At 56.4% G+C, this 16,320-nt stretch overlaps 1 protein-coding gene across 1 annotated transcript in view; it reads left to right on the forward strand.

The window, feature by feature from the left end:
* ADAMTS10 (ADAM metallopeptidase with thrombospondin type 1 motif 10) overlaps positions 1–16,320 on the forward strand; it is a 65,364-nt gene that overhangs the window by 22,541 nt on the left and 26,503 nt on the right. The window contains exons 4-11 of the mRNA XM_066205513.1: positions 3,079–3,238; positions 5,321–5,538; positions 6,552–6,635; positions 6,964–7,109; positions 10,589–10,632; positions 12,900–13,005; positions 13,124–13,270; positions 15,341–15,482. Coding sequence (XP_066061610.1) covers positions 3,079–3,238; positions 5,321–5,538; positions 6,552–6,635; positions 6,964–7,109; positions 10,589–10,632; positions 12,900–13,005; positions 13,124–13,270; positions 15,341–15,482 — 1,047 coding nt within the window. The remainder of the gene's footprint in view (positions 1–3,078; positions 3,239–5,320; positions 5,539–6,551; positions 6,636–6,963; positions 7,110–10,588; positions 10,633–12,899; positions 13,006–13,123; positions 13,271–15,340; positions 15,483–16,320) is intronic.

The following is a 16,320-nucleotide window of genomic DNA, read 5'->3' on the forward strand; positions in this document are numbered from 1 at the left end:
CTGACACAGCAGGATGGGGGAGGAGGGTTTTGGGGTCAGTGAGGACAGTGGAGTTGGAGATTTGGGCAAGAGGAGTCTGGAATGTTTTTAGCTGCTAGAAAGGGGACTGGACTTGCCGTGGGAGATGTTCTGCCCTGGGTGACCAGGAACCACCGACCCACTTGTGCCATCCCTCAACCCCAGCAGGCTCCGCTCCAGGAGGGCACCACCCATCCTGGAAGGGACAAAAGAGGGTCCCCAGGTCTCATTCCACCCCCTGCCATGGGCAGGGACACTTTCCACTGTCCCAGGCTGCTCCAAGCTCTGTCCAACCTGGCCTTGGACACTGCCAGGGATACAGGGGCAGCTTTCCTGGGGAGCCCCCTGAGCCCAGCGTGAACAGGAGTGCCTGGAGGGACCCAGGTGAGGATGGCCCCAGGTGAGGAGGATGGCCCCAGGTGAGGAGGATGGCCCCAGGTGGCCTTGCTGTCCCACTGCTCCTCCAGGGGCTGCCAGAGCCGGCCCCAGGCCGTGGCTGTGCCTTTCCCAGCGTGGTCAGAGCTGACAGTGCAAACCCTCCTTGCTCTGCAGCTGACCTGTGTGAATCACACACAGGATATCCAGCCCAGCTCCCCCACAAACCACAGAGCTCCCTCAGGGCCTCCCACCACCCCCTTGACCAGCCCCGTGTCACGTCCAGCGCCCGGCCCTCAGAGCTCAGCCCTCGGGGTCAGCGATGGGACCATTTTCAGGCTCCCGTGACATCCAAAGCCTGGCTGCTGGAAGGTGCCAGGCAGGCGTGGAGCCCCTGCAGAGGCTGGAGTGAGAACATCCCATTTGCAGCGGGCTGGATTTGGGGCAGGACACGCTCTGCTCTCCCCCGCGGGCCGGGGGTGACCTCCTCTCCTTCCCCCCATCCATCCCACAGAGCCGGCAGCTTTTCCAGCTGGCTCTGCCCACCGGAGCCCGGCCACGGGAACCTCACAGTGCCTCGCTTGTGCTGCAACAGGCGGAGCCCAGCCAAGAGCAGCAGAGCCCGGGGCAGGAGGAAATCCCCCGGCACTGGGGCCGGCACACACTGCCCCCATTGAGGTCTGGCGAGGAGGGGACAGGGACAGCCCCGGCAGGTTCTCCCCACCCACACCCGGCAGGGAAGCTGTTCCAGGTGGTGCTTGTGATGGTTCTGGCTTCTTTTTCTGCCAAGGTCAGGGTTAATACATGGGAGTCGCAGTTTTGTGTTTGGACTTGGTGTTTATTAACTCTTATCTATTTACAGCCTCACGAGCCGTGAGCTTTAACTAGCCAGGTAGAGAATGCAGGTTAAATGGAGCACCTCTAACTCTTTCCAAGGTTATTTAAGCGCTAATCACCCAATAACAAGATGACACCTATATTATTTATATTTTTGACCCAATAATGACCACCCAAGGCCCACAGTGCAGACCTCTTTCACCCGATTACAGAAAAGCAGCCAAACCCATGAAGAAGAAGGACTCAGACAACGCCCAAAGTCCTCCATCTTGCCCCATATGTTACGATCTACTAAAATCCCAAATCTGAGTTTTCCACCCAGTGAGATCACACAATACCATTCAAATTACACCCCCACAACCCCAGTGCCGTCACTCAATTTCAGAACGCTGTTCCACGGCCTCAAATCCCATGCAGTGCCTGCCTGAGGGTCAGTGCCTTTTAGCACAGAAAGCCTGAAATTTTCAGCCTCCAGGGTTTCAACAGGTGCTTCCATGGAGGGGCCTCGGGATGCTCCACAGGGACAGAATTCCCAGCTCCCCATCCTGGCAGAGCAGGGCTCCTGTCCCTTGGGAGCTGGGAAAGGACGTCCAAAGGTGCAGATTTCTGGGACTTCTGGGATGGTGTTTGAGCCACGTCAGGCACATTTCTGCAAACTTCTGCACCTACAGGGCTTTGACCTCCAGAAGGACCCACAAACATCTGCCCTGGCCTGTCCCCATGTGCCCTTCTGGCCCTTGCCCTTCCACCAGTCTGTCCCAGAGCCTGGCTGGAGTCCCTGGCCCTTGTCCAAAGGACAGCACTGGTGGCAGGGCAGGGCTGTGTCTGCACCCAGAGCTGTGTTTGCACACAGGGAGGGGGATGGCAGCCGGGAGTTTTGACTCCTGGACTTTTGGGATCGTGTTTGGACCATATCAGGCACATTTCCATGCCGTGGTCACTCGCTGGTGAAGTTCAGCTGATGGGGCACCACGTTCCTTGGAGAAACCCAGTGCCAGGAATTGGGATGGAGCTCGTGTTGGGCTCCCAGAAACCTCTGGCATTGCTCAGACCTTTCAGGTAGAGGGAATGTTGCTGTGAGGGCACAGAGGAGGGAGCCTGCAGGCACCTGGTGGGTTTGGTGGTCACCCCACTGCCATCTGCTCCTCCTGGCTGTCACTGTCTCACAGGTGGATCCGCTCAGACAGCAAAGCCCGGGCTCACAGCTGACACTGAGTCAGTCAAAGAATCAAAAACTGAAACAAATAAGGGAACAAACCCGAGACGAGCTCACTGAAGTGGCCAATCCCAGGTGTACAAGGGGCTGGGATGCTCCATGCAGGCTCCAGAGAAGGGGTTTGGCTCTGCTGGTGGCCTCTGCTTAATCAACCTTCAGATTGGAAACGTTTGGGGTGTTTCCCAAAGCCTCTGGGTATTGCAGCTCCGAGTTCCCAGCCGTTGGGGATGGTCCTGAGCTGCCTGGGAAGGTTTTTTTGGGGAGGCTGAGCTCAGAGCTGAGTGCTGCTGTGTTTGAAGGGATTTTTGGGCTCCCACAGGGATCCCACTGAGACCGAGTGGGTGGAATAGGAAACAACTCATTCATAACTCAGCAAGGCAAGGCTGTGATTTCCAGAGGACTTTAGTGAACGCAGATGTCCCAAGGCATCCACCACCATCTGGCTGGGTTTCCTCTGCTCTGTGGGTTCCTGTAGTTCCGTGCTTGTGCAGGATTCCTCCACAGCTTTTGTCAGTCCCCAGAAATCCGGGGTGAATCGGCAAAAAAACCTCGCCGTGAGAAGCCGCCAGGATGTCCCCCAGTTCTCTGAGCATCTCAGTTATTGCCCCCTCCCCCTCTGTTCCCTCCTGCAGCACGGGGTGATCGTGGCGGATGAGGAGGAATATTTCATCGAGCCCCTGAGCCCTGGAGCCAACGTCAGTGCAGGGGGTGAGGGCAAGGGCAGCCCCCACGTCGTGTACAAGCGCTCGTCCCTGCAGTACCCTCACATGGATGCAGCCTGTGGAGTGCTGGGTAGGTTCTCCCACCTCCTCCTCCTCCTCAATCCAGCCCCAAACAGGCTGGGAAAATCCTGGCAGAACTCTGCTCCACCTGGCAAAGAATCAAAGTTATCTCCTGAATTCCAGATTTTTTTCTCTGTTTGCTTTTACCCATTTCTACCCATTTGGGAAGCTCCCGTCCTCCTTGCAGCAAGGCTTTAAAATTTGTAAACAGAGCATGGAGTAGAAGGGAAAAAAAAACCAAACCACTTCTTGTTTTTCTTCAGAAGAATCCTCCCAGATTTGGCCAATTTGCAGAGTGTTGGGAAATCACAGCTCACGTGTGCTCAGCACAGCCTTGGCTTCAGGGTTTGGCCACTGCAGGTCGTGTCCATGTCAGGAGAACTCTGCTGCTGGTGGGGAGCAGGTGGAAAAGGCCCTTGGAGGGTGGGATGTGGGGATGTGGGGCCTGGCCCGTCACAGGGGGCTCTGGGGGATGTTCAGGGAGAATGGTGACAGCACATCAACCCCATTTCTGCACCTACAGGGCTTTGACCTCCAGAAGGACCCACAAATGTCTGCCCTGGCCTGTCCCCGTGTGCCCTTCTGGCCCTTGCCCTTCCCAGCAGTCTGTCCCAGAGCCTGGCTGGAATCCCTGGCCCTCGTGAACAGGCAGAGTTTCACCATCTCCCCAAAATGCTGCAGGCCCAGGGGATGCTCCTCCCGAGTTCAGAGAGGCTCCGTGAGGCTGAGGGGAGGTGTCAGCCCCGCAGAGGGGCCTGGTGCCTCCTCATGGATCCGTGGGAACAGAGCAGAGCTGGGCCTGGCTGCTCCTCTTCGGGTGTCACTTCAGGGCGTCCGTCCACTGCCCCAGCAGGGACACTTGCCCAGATGAGGAGACACTGCTGGAAGGCACTGTCACCTTCTCTGGGTGTCCCCACCAGTGTCCCTGGAGCCACCCTGTGCTTCCCCGGCCTCCCCAACCCCAGCCCCCAAAGCCACACTGGCTGGAGCCCCAGCAGCCTCCCCTCCTGCTGACTCTTTGCCACATTCCCCAGCTTCCAGAAATAATTTAGCCCGCTCTTAATTGCTTCTTGGAAAGCAGAGAAGTGCAGTGGGAGCCACAGGCCAAAGGGAGTTTAGAACAACCGCAGTGCAATGGCTCCAGCAAGGCCACCCCATCCCCTGTCCTGTCCTGCCCAGCACCCCTGGCCCCTGAACACCCCCAGGAGCACCCCTGGATCGCTGGAGGAGCTGGAGCTGTGAGCTTTTGGGGCTGCCTGAGGTGTGCCCCAGCCTCAGAGCAGGGGAAGGGATCCAGCTGGATCTGCTGGCAGGGCAGGAGCAGGGCTGGGGTCTCCCAGTCACCTCTCCTGAGCTGTGGTGCTCTCCAGGTGGGGAATTTGGAGCTGATGGTTCTGCTGGGGTCATCCCCAGGCTCGGGGACAAAAGTCCCACAAAGCTACTGCTGTGGAGGCTGCAGCCCTTCCTGTGGTGGAAAAACCGAGTCCTAAATCCAGGTCCTGGCAGGAAAAAGAGAGAAAAGGGTCTGCGAGGGCTTCATTTTCAGGTTACGGCTGTGTAGCCTCTAAAGCCACCCTGGGGCAGAGGAGAGGGCAGGGCTGTGCAGCCCAGAGGGGTTTGGGGCTGCGGAGGCTGGGCACAGATCTGCTGGGCAGGAGGGGACAGGAGGGCACAGGAGATGCCAGCAGGGCTGACACAGCCCTGGACTGACTTTGGGACATTTTCTGGGTCCACACGTGGTGCTGACGGAATCACAGAATGAACTAGGTTAGAAAAGACCTTTAAGACCATCTAGTCCAACCCATGACCCAACACCTCCTCATCACCTAAACCCTGACACTGAGTGCCCCATCCAGGCGTTTGTAAACACTTCCAGGGACGGTTTAAACACCACCTCCCTGGGCAGGCCATTCCGGTGCCCAATCGCTCTTGCAGTGAAGAATTCTTTCCTGACATCTCACCTGAGCAACCCCTGGCAGCAGCTTCAGAGCTCCTCGTGGCCTTTCCTCCCCTCAAACCCACCGCTCACCCTTGGGAGCCGGGAGCTGCTGCCCGAGGGCATCAGAACCGTCCCGTTCCCCCCTTCCTGCAGACGAGAAGCCCTGGAAGGGGCGGCACTGGTGGCTGAGGACGCTGAAACCCTCCCCTCTGAAACCCTCGGGCAACCACAGCCAGCGGGGGCAGCTGCCCCTGAAGAGGTCGGTGAGCACCGAGCGCTACGTGGAGACCCTGGTGGTGGCTGACAAGATGATGGTGGGCTACCACGGCCGCAGGGACATCGAGCAGTACATCCTGGCCATCATGAATATTGTAAGTGTTATACCCGCACCAGGAGCCCTGCGGGCTGGGGGAGAACTCCTGCCCATCACCCCCAAATGTCCGTGTTGGGAAAAGGAGATTTTTCTGCACGCAGTGGGGAAATCAGATCTGTGTCCAGGCTGGCAGTGGCTTCTCCCCAGGCTCAGAGCGAGGCTTTTGGGGTCAAAAATCCTGCCAGGTTGCTGAGCAGTGGGAGCCCGGAGCCTGGAGAGGTAAACTCTGGCCTGTCTGACCCCGGGCTGTGAGAACAAAAGCCTTTCTTTGAACAGCATCTCTCAGCTCAAATTAGCATTGCAAATGCGGCCGGGCAAGCTGAGAAACACATGGGAAAGCATAAGGACGGGGAGCTCTCACGCTTGGGGGCTGAGCAGCGAGGGGAGCGGCAGAAATCCCCCCCTCCCCGAGGTGTGGTTCTGCTTTGGGGCACTGCTGGCGGCAGGGTACCAGGCTGGAGGCATTAACAGCCTCGATTGGCCGCGCTGGATCCTCCTGCGAGGTGAGATGGGCTTGGAAGTTCTCCATCAACCCTCTGAAAGCCCCTCTGTGACGGCTCTTTGTCCCGTCCTCCGCAGGATCGCTTTTCACGCTTTGCATTTCTAAAGCCGACGCCAGATTTTCAAACAATCCCCGCTGGAAGCGTTTCATCTGCTCCGAAACACCCCAAACACCCGCCTGCGGCGCGGCACATTCCTGGGGGATGCTGTGGCCTCCGCGACCCCCGAGGGATGCTGTGCCGTCCCCCCTCCATCCCCGGGGCTGCACAAAACACCAGCGCTGGGGGCTGCCCCACCTGGGCTCCGGGATTTTGGCCTCACTGCTCTGAGACAGCGAGCTCTGACCGTGGTTTGGGGGATTCTGCCCTTCAAGTGGTGGTGTGGAGTCCCATCCCATCCCTGCCTCCCAAAAATGTCGTGTTCAGACCCCGGCCCCGCTTCCCTGCAGTGCCCAGCCCTCCCACAGAGCTCATTTTTAAGACTCCTCTTTTCTTGTTTCTTGGAGGTCAGGTTGCCAAACTTTTCCAGGACTCGAGTCTGGGCAATATTGTCAATATCCTGGTGACCCGGTTGATCCTGCTCACCGAGGATCAGGTAAGCTGGGCTCTGCTAAGCCTGTCCTGTGTCTGCACTTCCCTTCAGGAGCTGTGTGTCCCCCCTGGGTGTCACTCCCAGCAATTCCAGCAGTGCTCCACATCCTCCCAATGCCCCCTGAGGATTGGGCTGAGGAGACCTCTGGGAATCTGATTTTTTCCATGATAAGGTGACTTTAGGGAGGTTTAAGCAGCTTTACTTCTCCTAAAATCCCACTTTTGTTGCTTTCCCATGGCCTCCATGAGGAATTGGGGGTGTCTGGAGTGGTGTCAGTGCCTTCCCACCAGACCTTTCCCGGGAACACACTCTCCTGTTGCTTCCATTGCAGCCCACGCTGGAGATCAACCACCATGCCGGGAAATCCTTGGACAGCTTCTGCAAGTGGCAGAAATCCATCGTGAACAGGAACGGCAACGGGAACGCCATCCCGGAGAACGGCATCGCCAACCACGACACCGCCGTGCTCATCACCAGGTGAGCGCTGCCCCTGGGGGGACACCTGTCCCCAGGTGTGTCCGAGGGCTCATTCCTGACTCTCAGTGGATGCAGATTGCTGCAGTTCAGATGGTTATCACCCTTCAGCTCAGGTTATCACCCTGCACTCCAGTTCATTTTCAATCTCCGCTCCAGTTTGTGATCAATCTCCAGTCCAGTTTGTGATCAATCTCCACTCCAGTCCATTATCAGTCTCCATTCCATTTTGTTGTCACTCTCCAGCCTTCCCTCACTCCTTGCTGGGCTCTCATGGCTCAGTTTGCAGCCACAGGACGTTTCTGTCCCAAAAGGCAACTTTGGGCACATGTGGGAGCCCACCCTGGAATCCTGGAGCTTCCTGCTGGGATGAAGAGCCCTGTCAGCCTCTGCTCTGAGAGGGGGAGAGGATTCCAGCAGGATCTCAGGACAGTGACTGGCTCCAGCCAGCTCAGGATAGGGCTCAGCTCATTTTTGGTGCCTCCATGTTGGGATGAGCTCTGTCCTTGGAACAGCCCTGCTCTGCCGGTGTCCCTGTGCTCCTGTCACAGCAGGGGGACCTGGATGTCCCTGTGCTGCTGTCACAGCAGGGGAGGTCAGCAGAGGGACCTGGATGTTGGCTCAGACCCCGAGATCTGTGTGAAGGGCTCTGAGCTGCCACATGCAGGACAACAAAAAAAACATCAGAGCTGATGTGTGCTCGAGCCTGGGGCAGCACAGGTGTGGGAGGGGAGGGAGGGAGGGATGGAGGAATGGATGGATGGATGGATGATGGATGGATGGTGGATGGAGATGGATGGATGGATGGATGGATGGATGGATGGATGGATTGGGATGGATGGATGGATGGATGGATGGATGGATGGATGGATGATGGATGGATGGATGGATGGATGGATGGATGGATGGATAGGGAGGATGGATGGTCAGAAGGAAGGAGGACACAGAGAGGATGACAGGGACCGTGGAAGGAATGGCAGAGCAGCTGCAGGCCACAGGCTGCAGGAGGCGGGGAAGACACAGGGAATGCTGAGCTCCCCAGGGCTGTGTCCAGTATTGTCCCTCCAGTGCCCACTAATCCCTGACTGGGCAGAGGCCAAACACCCTGGGAGGGGCCAAAGGCAAACCCAACATCATTTTGTGCCTCTCCCCGCTCTCCTGCGGAGCGGAAGAAAGTCAGGAAATGAAAGTGCTGCAGAGGGGAGCCTCCAAGTGGGAGCCGCTCCCTTTATCCCTGCGCTGCTCTCCTGCTCCAGATCCAGCGCGAGAACATCCTGAAACATCCCATGGATGAGACAAAAGAGCCCCTCGGCCCCAGATTTTCCCCCTCCCGAGGGGGCTGCAGCTTTTTCCTGCCCTCCCTCCCTCCACGTGTGGGATGCAAACGCCGGCTCCGAGCTCTCCGTCCTCCCTCCAGATGTTCGAGCCAGCCCGGAGCCGCTCGCTGAGCCTGGACAGCGCCCGGCGCATCCGGCCCCGGCCCCAATAAATTCCCGGTGTCCCGATAAGATCTTGCTGAGCTCGGGGCTTTTTTTCTCCTGCAGGGACGTGTCAAAGCAGAGCCTCCGAAGGCTTTAAAGGCTTTCGCTCAAAACAAAGCAACAAATGTTTTGCGCTCCCTCGATTTCCTGCCGAGAGGAGGGGAGAGGTTTGGGCACTTCCAGGGAGTGCCAGGGGCCAAAGGGACAGGAGCCATCCCCGGGTATGTGTCGCACTTAACCCCTAGTGTGCTGCCACTTCTCACTGCCCACCGTCATCCCCGAGCGGTCAGTGGGGAGGGCGGTGCCAGCGGGTCCTGCCCGGTGTCCCCAAACCCGCTCTGGGGTCACAATCCTCACCTCATGGGTGTCCCAAACCCACAGTGGGGTCACAATCCTCAATCTTCACCCTGTGGGTGTCCCCAGACCTGCTCTAGGGTCACAATCCTCATCCCATGGGTGTCCCCAAACCCCCTCTGGGGTCACAATCCTCGGTGCAACCCCAGCCTGGCTCTGGGGTGGCCCAGCGCAGCTGTCCCCAATCCCCCAGCTGCCCCCACTCTACCCAGCTCTCAGCCCAGATTTGCAAACCCCAAATGTTTATCTTTGCGAGGAAATGAGAATATTCCCTCTCTAAGCCAAACTGGTCTCATTTGGAGCTGCCACCTCTGCCCATTTTGAGGACGCTGCGTTTCCATCTGGAGGAGGTTTTTGCTCTCCTTGTTTTACCTTTCCTTGTACCCAGCTAACGATGTGCAAACAGTGGATTCCTTCATGCAATAGCTGGAAGTCGAGGCCAGGAACAGAGGGAAGAGTCACCTTGAATCAACCCAGACTGGATTTGTTTGGAAAATTCTCAGTAGAGAACTGAACTGAGAAAAAAAAAAAATAGATTAAAAAAATCACTTGAGCATTTTCACGAAACCACAGTGTGGTTTGAAATGGAACACGTGTCCAAACTGAAATGTTTTCCTTATTTTTATTTTGTTTTTAATCAGAATTTCATATGCCCCATCCCTGGCAGTGTCCAAGGCCAGGCTGGACGGGATTTGGAGCACCCTGGGACAGTGGAAGGTGTCTCTGCCATGGCAGGGGGTGGAATGAGATGATTTTTCAAGTCTTTTCCAACCCAAACCATGCTGGGATTCTGTGTTTCTCTGATTGATAACATTTCCTGCCAGAGACCTGAGCTAACAGAGCAGGGGTTGGCCCTGTCCCCTTCCCCCTGTGTCCGATGCCTCTGGGAGTGCTGGGGGACAGAGCTGGACCCACCCAAACCCAAAGAGCTCCAGGGCTGCAATAACCTTGTCCCTGCTGATTTATGGATCATTAAGGTTGGAAAAGGCCTCCAAGATCATCAAGTCCAACCTTTGACTGAATCCCCTTGCTCACTAAACCACATCCTGAAGTGTCACATCTGCTCATGTTTTTAACACCTCCGGGAGTGGCGACTCCACCACTGCCCTGGGCAGCCTGTTCCAATGCCTGATAATCCTTTCCATGAAGAAATTTTCCCTAAAATCCAATCTAAACCTCCCCTGGCCCGTCTGGAGGCCACTCCCTCCCCTCCTGTCCCTGTCCCCTGGGAGCAGAGCCCAAACCCCCGGCTGTCCCCTCCTGTCAGGGAGTTGTGCAGAGCCCCAAGGTCCCCCCTGAGCCTCCTTTTCTCCAGGCTCAGCCCCTTCCCCAGCTCCCTCAGCCCCTCCTGGGACTCCAGACCCTTCCCAGCTCCATTCCCTTCCCTGCTCATGCTCTACCACCACATTTCATCAAAACCAAACCTCCGGTCTGGCTCAGCTCTGCCCCAGAGTTAAAGGACAGGAGATGTCATTAAAACCCTCAGTGAATCTCAGCCTGGGCACAGTGAGTGTTGTTCTCTCTGTCACCGTTGGTACTTTCCATCCCAGAGATGTTCCAGGGGCTGGTTTGGATGTGAAACACATCAATGAAATGAAAAACCCCCAAAATCAGAAATGTCACAACGCTGCCTTCTCTCCTTCACAGGTACGACATTTGCATCTACAAGAACAAGCCCTGCGGCACCCTGGGTGAGTACAGCTCTGACACAGCCTCAGCAGCTCCCAGGAGCACACAGAACTTCGGGAATGTGATGAGGGTGGGCTGTGCCATCCCTTTCCAGCTGTGCCATCCTTTCCCAGCTGTGCCATCCTTTCCCAGCTGTGCCATCCCTTGCCAGCTGTGCCATCCTTTCCCAGCTGTGCCATCTTTTCCCAGCTGTGCCATCCCTTTCCAGCTGTGCCATCCTTTCCCAGCTGTGCCATCCCTTTCCAGCTGTGCCATCCTTTTCCAGCTGTGCCATCCTTTCCCAGCTGTGCCATCCCTTTCCCAGCTGTGCCATCCTTTCCCAGCTGTGCCATCCCTTGCCAGCTGTGCCATCCTTTCCCAGCTGTGCCATCCTTTCCCAGCTGTGCCATCCCTTTCCAGCTGTGCCATCCTTTTCCAGCTGTGCCATCTTTTCCCAGCTGTGCCATCCCTTTCCAGCTGTGCCATCCTTTCCCAGCTGTGCCATCCCTTTCCAGCTGTGCCATCCTTTCCCAGCTGTGCCATCCTTTCCCAGCTGTGCCATCCCTTTCCAGCTGTTCCAGCCCCTTCCCAGTGAAGCAGAAGCTCCTGCCCCAGCCTCTCGTCCCTCCTGTGAAGGCTGAACCAGCAGCCCTGGGGCTGGCTGGGCCCTGGAACTCTCCTCTGCTCCATCCCTGGGCCAGCTTCAGCCTGATGATTAAGAACCACTCACAATTAGGGCTGGTCTGTGGCCTGCTGGAGCATTCCTGGCTGAACAGGGAGAAATCCAGCGTTGTGTGATGGCTGTCAAGGGAGTTCTTTACTGACACAGTGAGGCACAGCCAGAGCCTGCAGCCCTCTCTGGCTCATTTGTCTCGCTCTGGTGTAGCCTGAGCGGGCAGGGAGAGATTTCTGCCCTGAATCCCTGCGGTGCAAAAGGGAGAGCTCTGGATCTCTGACCTGGTGTGGCTGCAGAGGAGCAGCCTGGGAGGGAGGCTGGGGAGCTGGGATGGCTCAAATCCTTCCAAGGGCAAAGCCAGGCCCTTCCCTGGCCCGGGGCAGGGGCACAGTTTGTGCTGGTGGGGGGTGGGCAGAGCGAATTCGCTGTCACAATTCAGGGGGAATTTCAGCCTCATCCACTCCTCCAAATGAGCCATGCTGGGTTCCTGGTGGGTGCCAGGCAGAGCCAAGGTTGGATCCTGGCTTGCTCGGCTCTCCCTGGCCAGGTTTGGATGCCCCAGAGCTGGTGCAGCCCATCTGAGATTCCCCCAGCAGGGTTGGGCCAAGGTCTGTTCCCCTCTGCACCATTTGGGTACAAAATTCAGAGGATTTTGACCCTTACTTAGCACTTCTGAGCCTGTCACTGTTAATTTACCATCAGTGCTGAGTGACCATGTCCCGTGCGAGCCCCGAGTCCGTCCCCAAGCCCAGTGCAATGGTGAGGAGGAACTGGCTGTGCTCAGTTACAGAGCATGAGGCACATCAGGCAGTCCCCAAATGCTGGATCCAGTCTCTAACAATGGGATGGGGCGACTGAGAGGCATTCCACGAGTTTTTTTATTTCATTACCCGTCTCAGTGAAGGTAGAGACATAAAAGATGGTAAAACTCTCACCGTAACAACAGAAGCCAAAGTTCTCTTTGTTCCAAGGCCTTTTAAAAAAGTTTTTTAGCCAATGGGCTGATGCTAAAAGCTTACAGGCATCTACTTGAGCCAATCAAAAAACACTCCACACACACCTTACAGCTTACAATGGTCACCTGTTTTATATTTTATATAAATAAATAAATATTTATATAATGATATAAATATTTTATATATAAAAATATATACATTTATATATAGTTATATATATTATATGTTATATAAATATTTTATATATATATTTGCGGCTTTTATATATTTTATACTATATATATTATATAAAATATATAATTCTACAACATATTAAATTATATATAATACATATTATATATTGTATTATGTATTATATAATATGTATTTTCTATTTTTGCAATTTTTGTACAATTTAATATATTTTTAATATATTTTTAATATTTTATGTATATATATATGTTTTTAATATATATGTTATACAGCTCAAAAACTTTCTATGCGCCAAATATTTCACGGCCTAAAATTCAACCCTGTTTCAAACCTCTATCTGTGTCAGCTTAGTGCAATGTTACAGAACCCCCTCTGCTCTTTCAGTCCCCGAACACCCCCGAACACCCCCGTGTCCCCTCAGCCACCCAAGCGGTGGCCCTGTGTGACAGCTGTGTCCCCTGCCCAGGCCTGGCCCCCGTGGGAGGGATGTGCGAGCGGGAGCGGAGCTGCAGCATCAACGAGGACATCGGGCTGGCCACCGCCTTCACCATCGCCCACGAGATCGGCCACACGTGAGTGCAGCTCCTGCTGCTCTGCTCCTGCCGGCAGGGCCTGGAAACCCTCCCTGGGGCCCAGGCAGGGGCGTCAGAGCCCGGCTGATCTCCCCTCTCCGCGCCCTGGCGGCTCCAGGTTCGGCATGAACCACGACGGGGTGGGCAACAGCTGCGGCTCGCGGGGGCAGGAGACGGCCAAGCTGATGGCTGCTCACATCACCATGAAGACCAACCCCTTCGTGTGGTCCACCTGCAGCAGGGATTACATCACCAGCTTCCTGGAGTAAGGAACCCACCCCTCCCTGCCCTTCCTCCAGCCTCCCCCAGCCCCGGGGTAAAGCCAAAGCAAAGCCGCCAGATCCCCCCAGCACCTCCTGTCTTGTCTCCCAGCACCTCATCCTGTCCCCGGAGCCACGTTCTTTCCTTCCTTTAGGCTTCCCAATGTTTTTCCTGCCTGTTGAACACCTAAAGCCATTTATGTTGTGGCTGGGAGAGCTTTATTTGGGTTTCTCACATCCAGAACCTTCACGAACAGATCAGTCCCTGCTGGAAGCATTTGGCTGGTTCTGAAGCCCAGCCAGGAATTGCAGAGAAGGGTTGGTGTGCTGGGGAAGGAGGGTGTGAGGACGGGATTGGGTCTGCGTGGTGCAGGCAGCGAGGAGGAGTTTTCAGTGTGAATGAGCAAAGCAGGGCAAAGATTTTGGCTTTCTTTTTCTTACAAAGCACCTTTAGGATTCAGGAGAGGGGGCAGGACAAGGGGGGGATGGATGTAAACTAAAAGAGAGCAGTTTAGATTGGATATTAGGAAGAATTTCTTTGTTGTGAGGGTGGGAGGCTCTGGCACAGGGGGCCCAGAGCAGCGGTGGCTGCCCCTGGATCCCTGGCAGTGTCCAAGGCCAGGCTGGACGGGGCTTGGAGCAGCCTGGGACAGTGGGAGGTGTCCCTGCCCATGGCAGGGGTGGGATGAGATGAGTTTTAAGGTCCCTCCCAACCCAAATCATGATTTAGGCCCCTAAATCCCAGAGTTTCAAGGCTGTCACCATGCCTGAGTCAAACCCTTGTGCAGGGCTCAGGCAGCCCCTGGGCTTCCATCCCAAAGGATCCGTTTTGGTGAGGTTTTTTGTAGGACAATGGCACTTCCTAAAGGAAGGAGCCAGGGCAGGGCTTGAGGGACGACTGGAAGCAGCAGGAGTGTGGGGTCAGTGTGGAGGGACCAGGGGGTCTGAAGAGCAGAGCTCAGCTTCTGGAGGGCAGCCAGAGGAGCAGGCAGGGCTCCTCCCCGAGGGGCTCCCTCTGTCCTGCAAGGCCTGGCCAAACCTCGTGGCTCGGCAGCAAATCCCACAAATCCCACATGTGGCAGCTGCAGCTTGGCCACCGCCAGGCCTGTCCCCCCGGCTGGTGACCTGCAGGCAGCGAGGCCCGTGGCACAGCCCGCCTGCCTCGTCCTCTGCTCACCCCGAGCTCCTGGCAGGCTTGGGGGAGGATGGAGAGTTCATCCCGCTCCTCGTGCTCCGTGCTGGCCACCCCGGGCTCCAGGAGCCTCCAGTGGGAGCTGGTGTGTGCAGGGCTTGGGGCTGGGGGTGATGACAGCGGCCTTGATTTAGGGGGAGCTCAGAGAGCAGCGAGGAAAGGGGAGGGAAAGGCGTTTCTGGCCGGATTTGGATGCTCCTACAGAGCTCTGGCAAGCAGGAGGTCAGGCTTGGAGAGAGAGGCTCTGGTTGCTTTCAGCTGGGGCTTCACAGCCGGGGAGGGAGCAGCCCCTCTGCCCACCCTCTGCCCACCTGAGGGTGCTGGGCACACCTGCCTGGGCACACCTGCCTGGGCACACCTGCCTGCCCTCTGCCACGGGGACAACCAGGGGCTGGCAGCAGCCTGCAGAACAGCTGGAGCTGTGTCAGGCCTTGGGATGGAGCTCAGGGAAAGGTTCTTCCCCCCGAGGCTGCTGGGGCACTGCCCAGGCTCCCCAGGGAATGGTCCCAGCCCCGAGGCTGCCAGAGCTCCAGGAGCGTTTGGACAACGCTCTCAGGGATGCTCAGGGTGGGATTGTTGGGGTGTCTGTGCAGGGACAGGGGCTGGATCGATGATCCCTGTGGGTCCCTTCCAGCTCAGGATATTCCAGGATCCCATGAACCCGCAGACCAACACTTCCAGAGTTACCTTGGAACCAGGATGTGCTTCCCAGCCCAGGGCACACAGCTGGAAGGATTTCAGAGCACTTTCTCGTGCCCTGAGCAGCCCCAGATTTGTCCCCTCAAGCAGCCAAGCTCATGGAACCAGGAGTGGCAGCTGCCGATCCCCCAGCTCAGGTGCTCTCTCTGCCCTCTGAGCTCTGATTGTCCTTGTCTGGTTTCAGCTCCGGGATGGGATTGTGCCTGAACAACGCTCCTCCCAGGCAGGATTTCATCTACCCCACGGTGGCCCCGGGCCAGGCCTACGATGCCGACGAGCAGTGCCGCTTCCAGTACGGAGTCAAATCCCGCCAGTGTAAATACGGGGTAGAGAGCCTTCCTGCTTTATATCCATGGGTTCCCAGGGCTGGAGGAGGGGAGTGGGGCGGGAGGAAGGGTCCATGTGGTGCCTTGGGAAGGCTGACCTGGAACAGAGACTGGACAGAGCTACAGAATAAAGCAGAGATTTATTGAAAGGGCTTTAGGATACACCCTGGGCAGGGCAAGGCCTGAGCAGGGCTACACCCAAGGTGGACCCAAAATGGTCACAAAATGACCCACCGGTCACAAAATCTTACATTTTTATAAGTTTTGGTCCATTTGGATATTGGCATTTAATTATCCAATTCCAGCTCCAGGCTGTGAGGTCCCATCCTTCTTGTTCCTCCCTCCTGCCCACCCTTGTTTGTGCTGTTGGGCCTGAGAGTTGTCCTTGGTGTCCAGCAGGAAAAGGATTTGTTTTGTGTCCCTGCTGTGTGCAGAGCTGAGTGACACCGACTGTGAGCTCAGAGCTGCACCCCTGGGCAGCACAGAACCTGAAATACATGGAAGATAAAACTTAAGGGGCTGTCCCTGCTGCCCATACCCCTGTCCTGCTCCAAACCAGGGGCACTGCCGAGTTCCTGGTGAGCTCCATGCTGTGCTTCCCTGGGACAGCACACAGGACGAGGTGTCCCGTCCATAAATGTTGGTCCCAGCTCGGTTTGGGTCAGATCAGTCCCATGGCAAGAGATTTCTTGCCTCTTCCTTGGCTGCTGCTGGTCCCCAAGGTCCCCCTCATCCCGGCTCCCCTCTCTTCGAACAAGGACATATTTTCCATAATCCCTACCAGAAGTCATTGTTGTGCTCATATAAGCTCAGGAGGAGAAAAGACTTTGTCCCAGGT

This window comes from Chamaea fasciata, unplaced genomic scaffold (assembly GCF_029207755.1).
Source record: "Chamaea fasciata isolate MVZ Bird 193981 ecotype frontalis unplaced genomic scaffold, bChaFas1.0.hap1 SCAF_28, whole genome shotgun sequence".
Classification (NCBI taxonomy): Eukaryota; Metazoa; Chordata; class Aves; order Passeriformes; family Sylviidae; genus Chamaea; species Chamaea fasciata.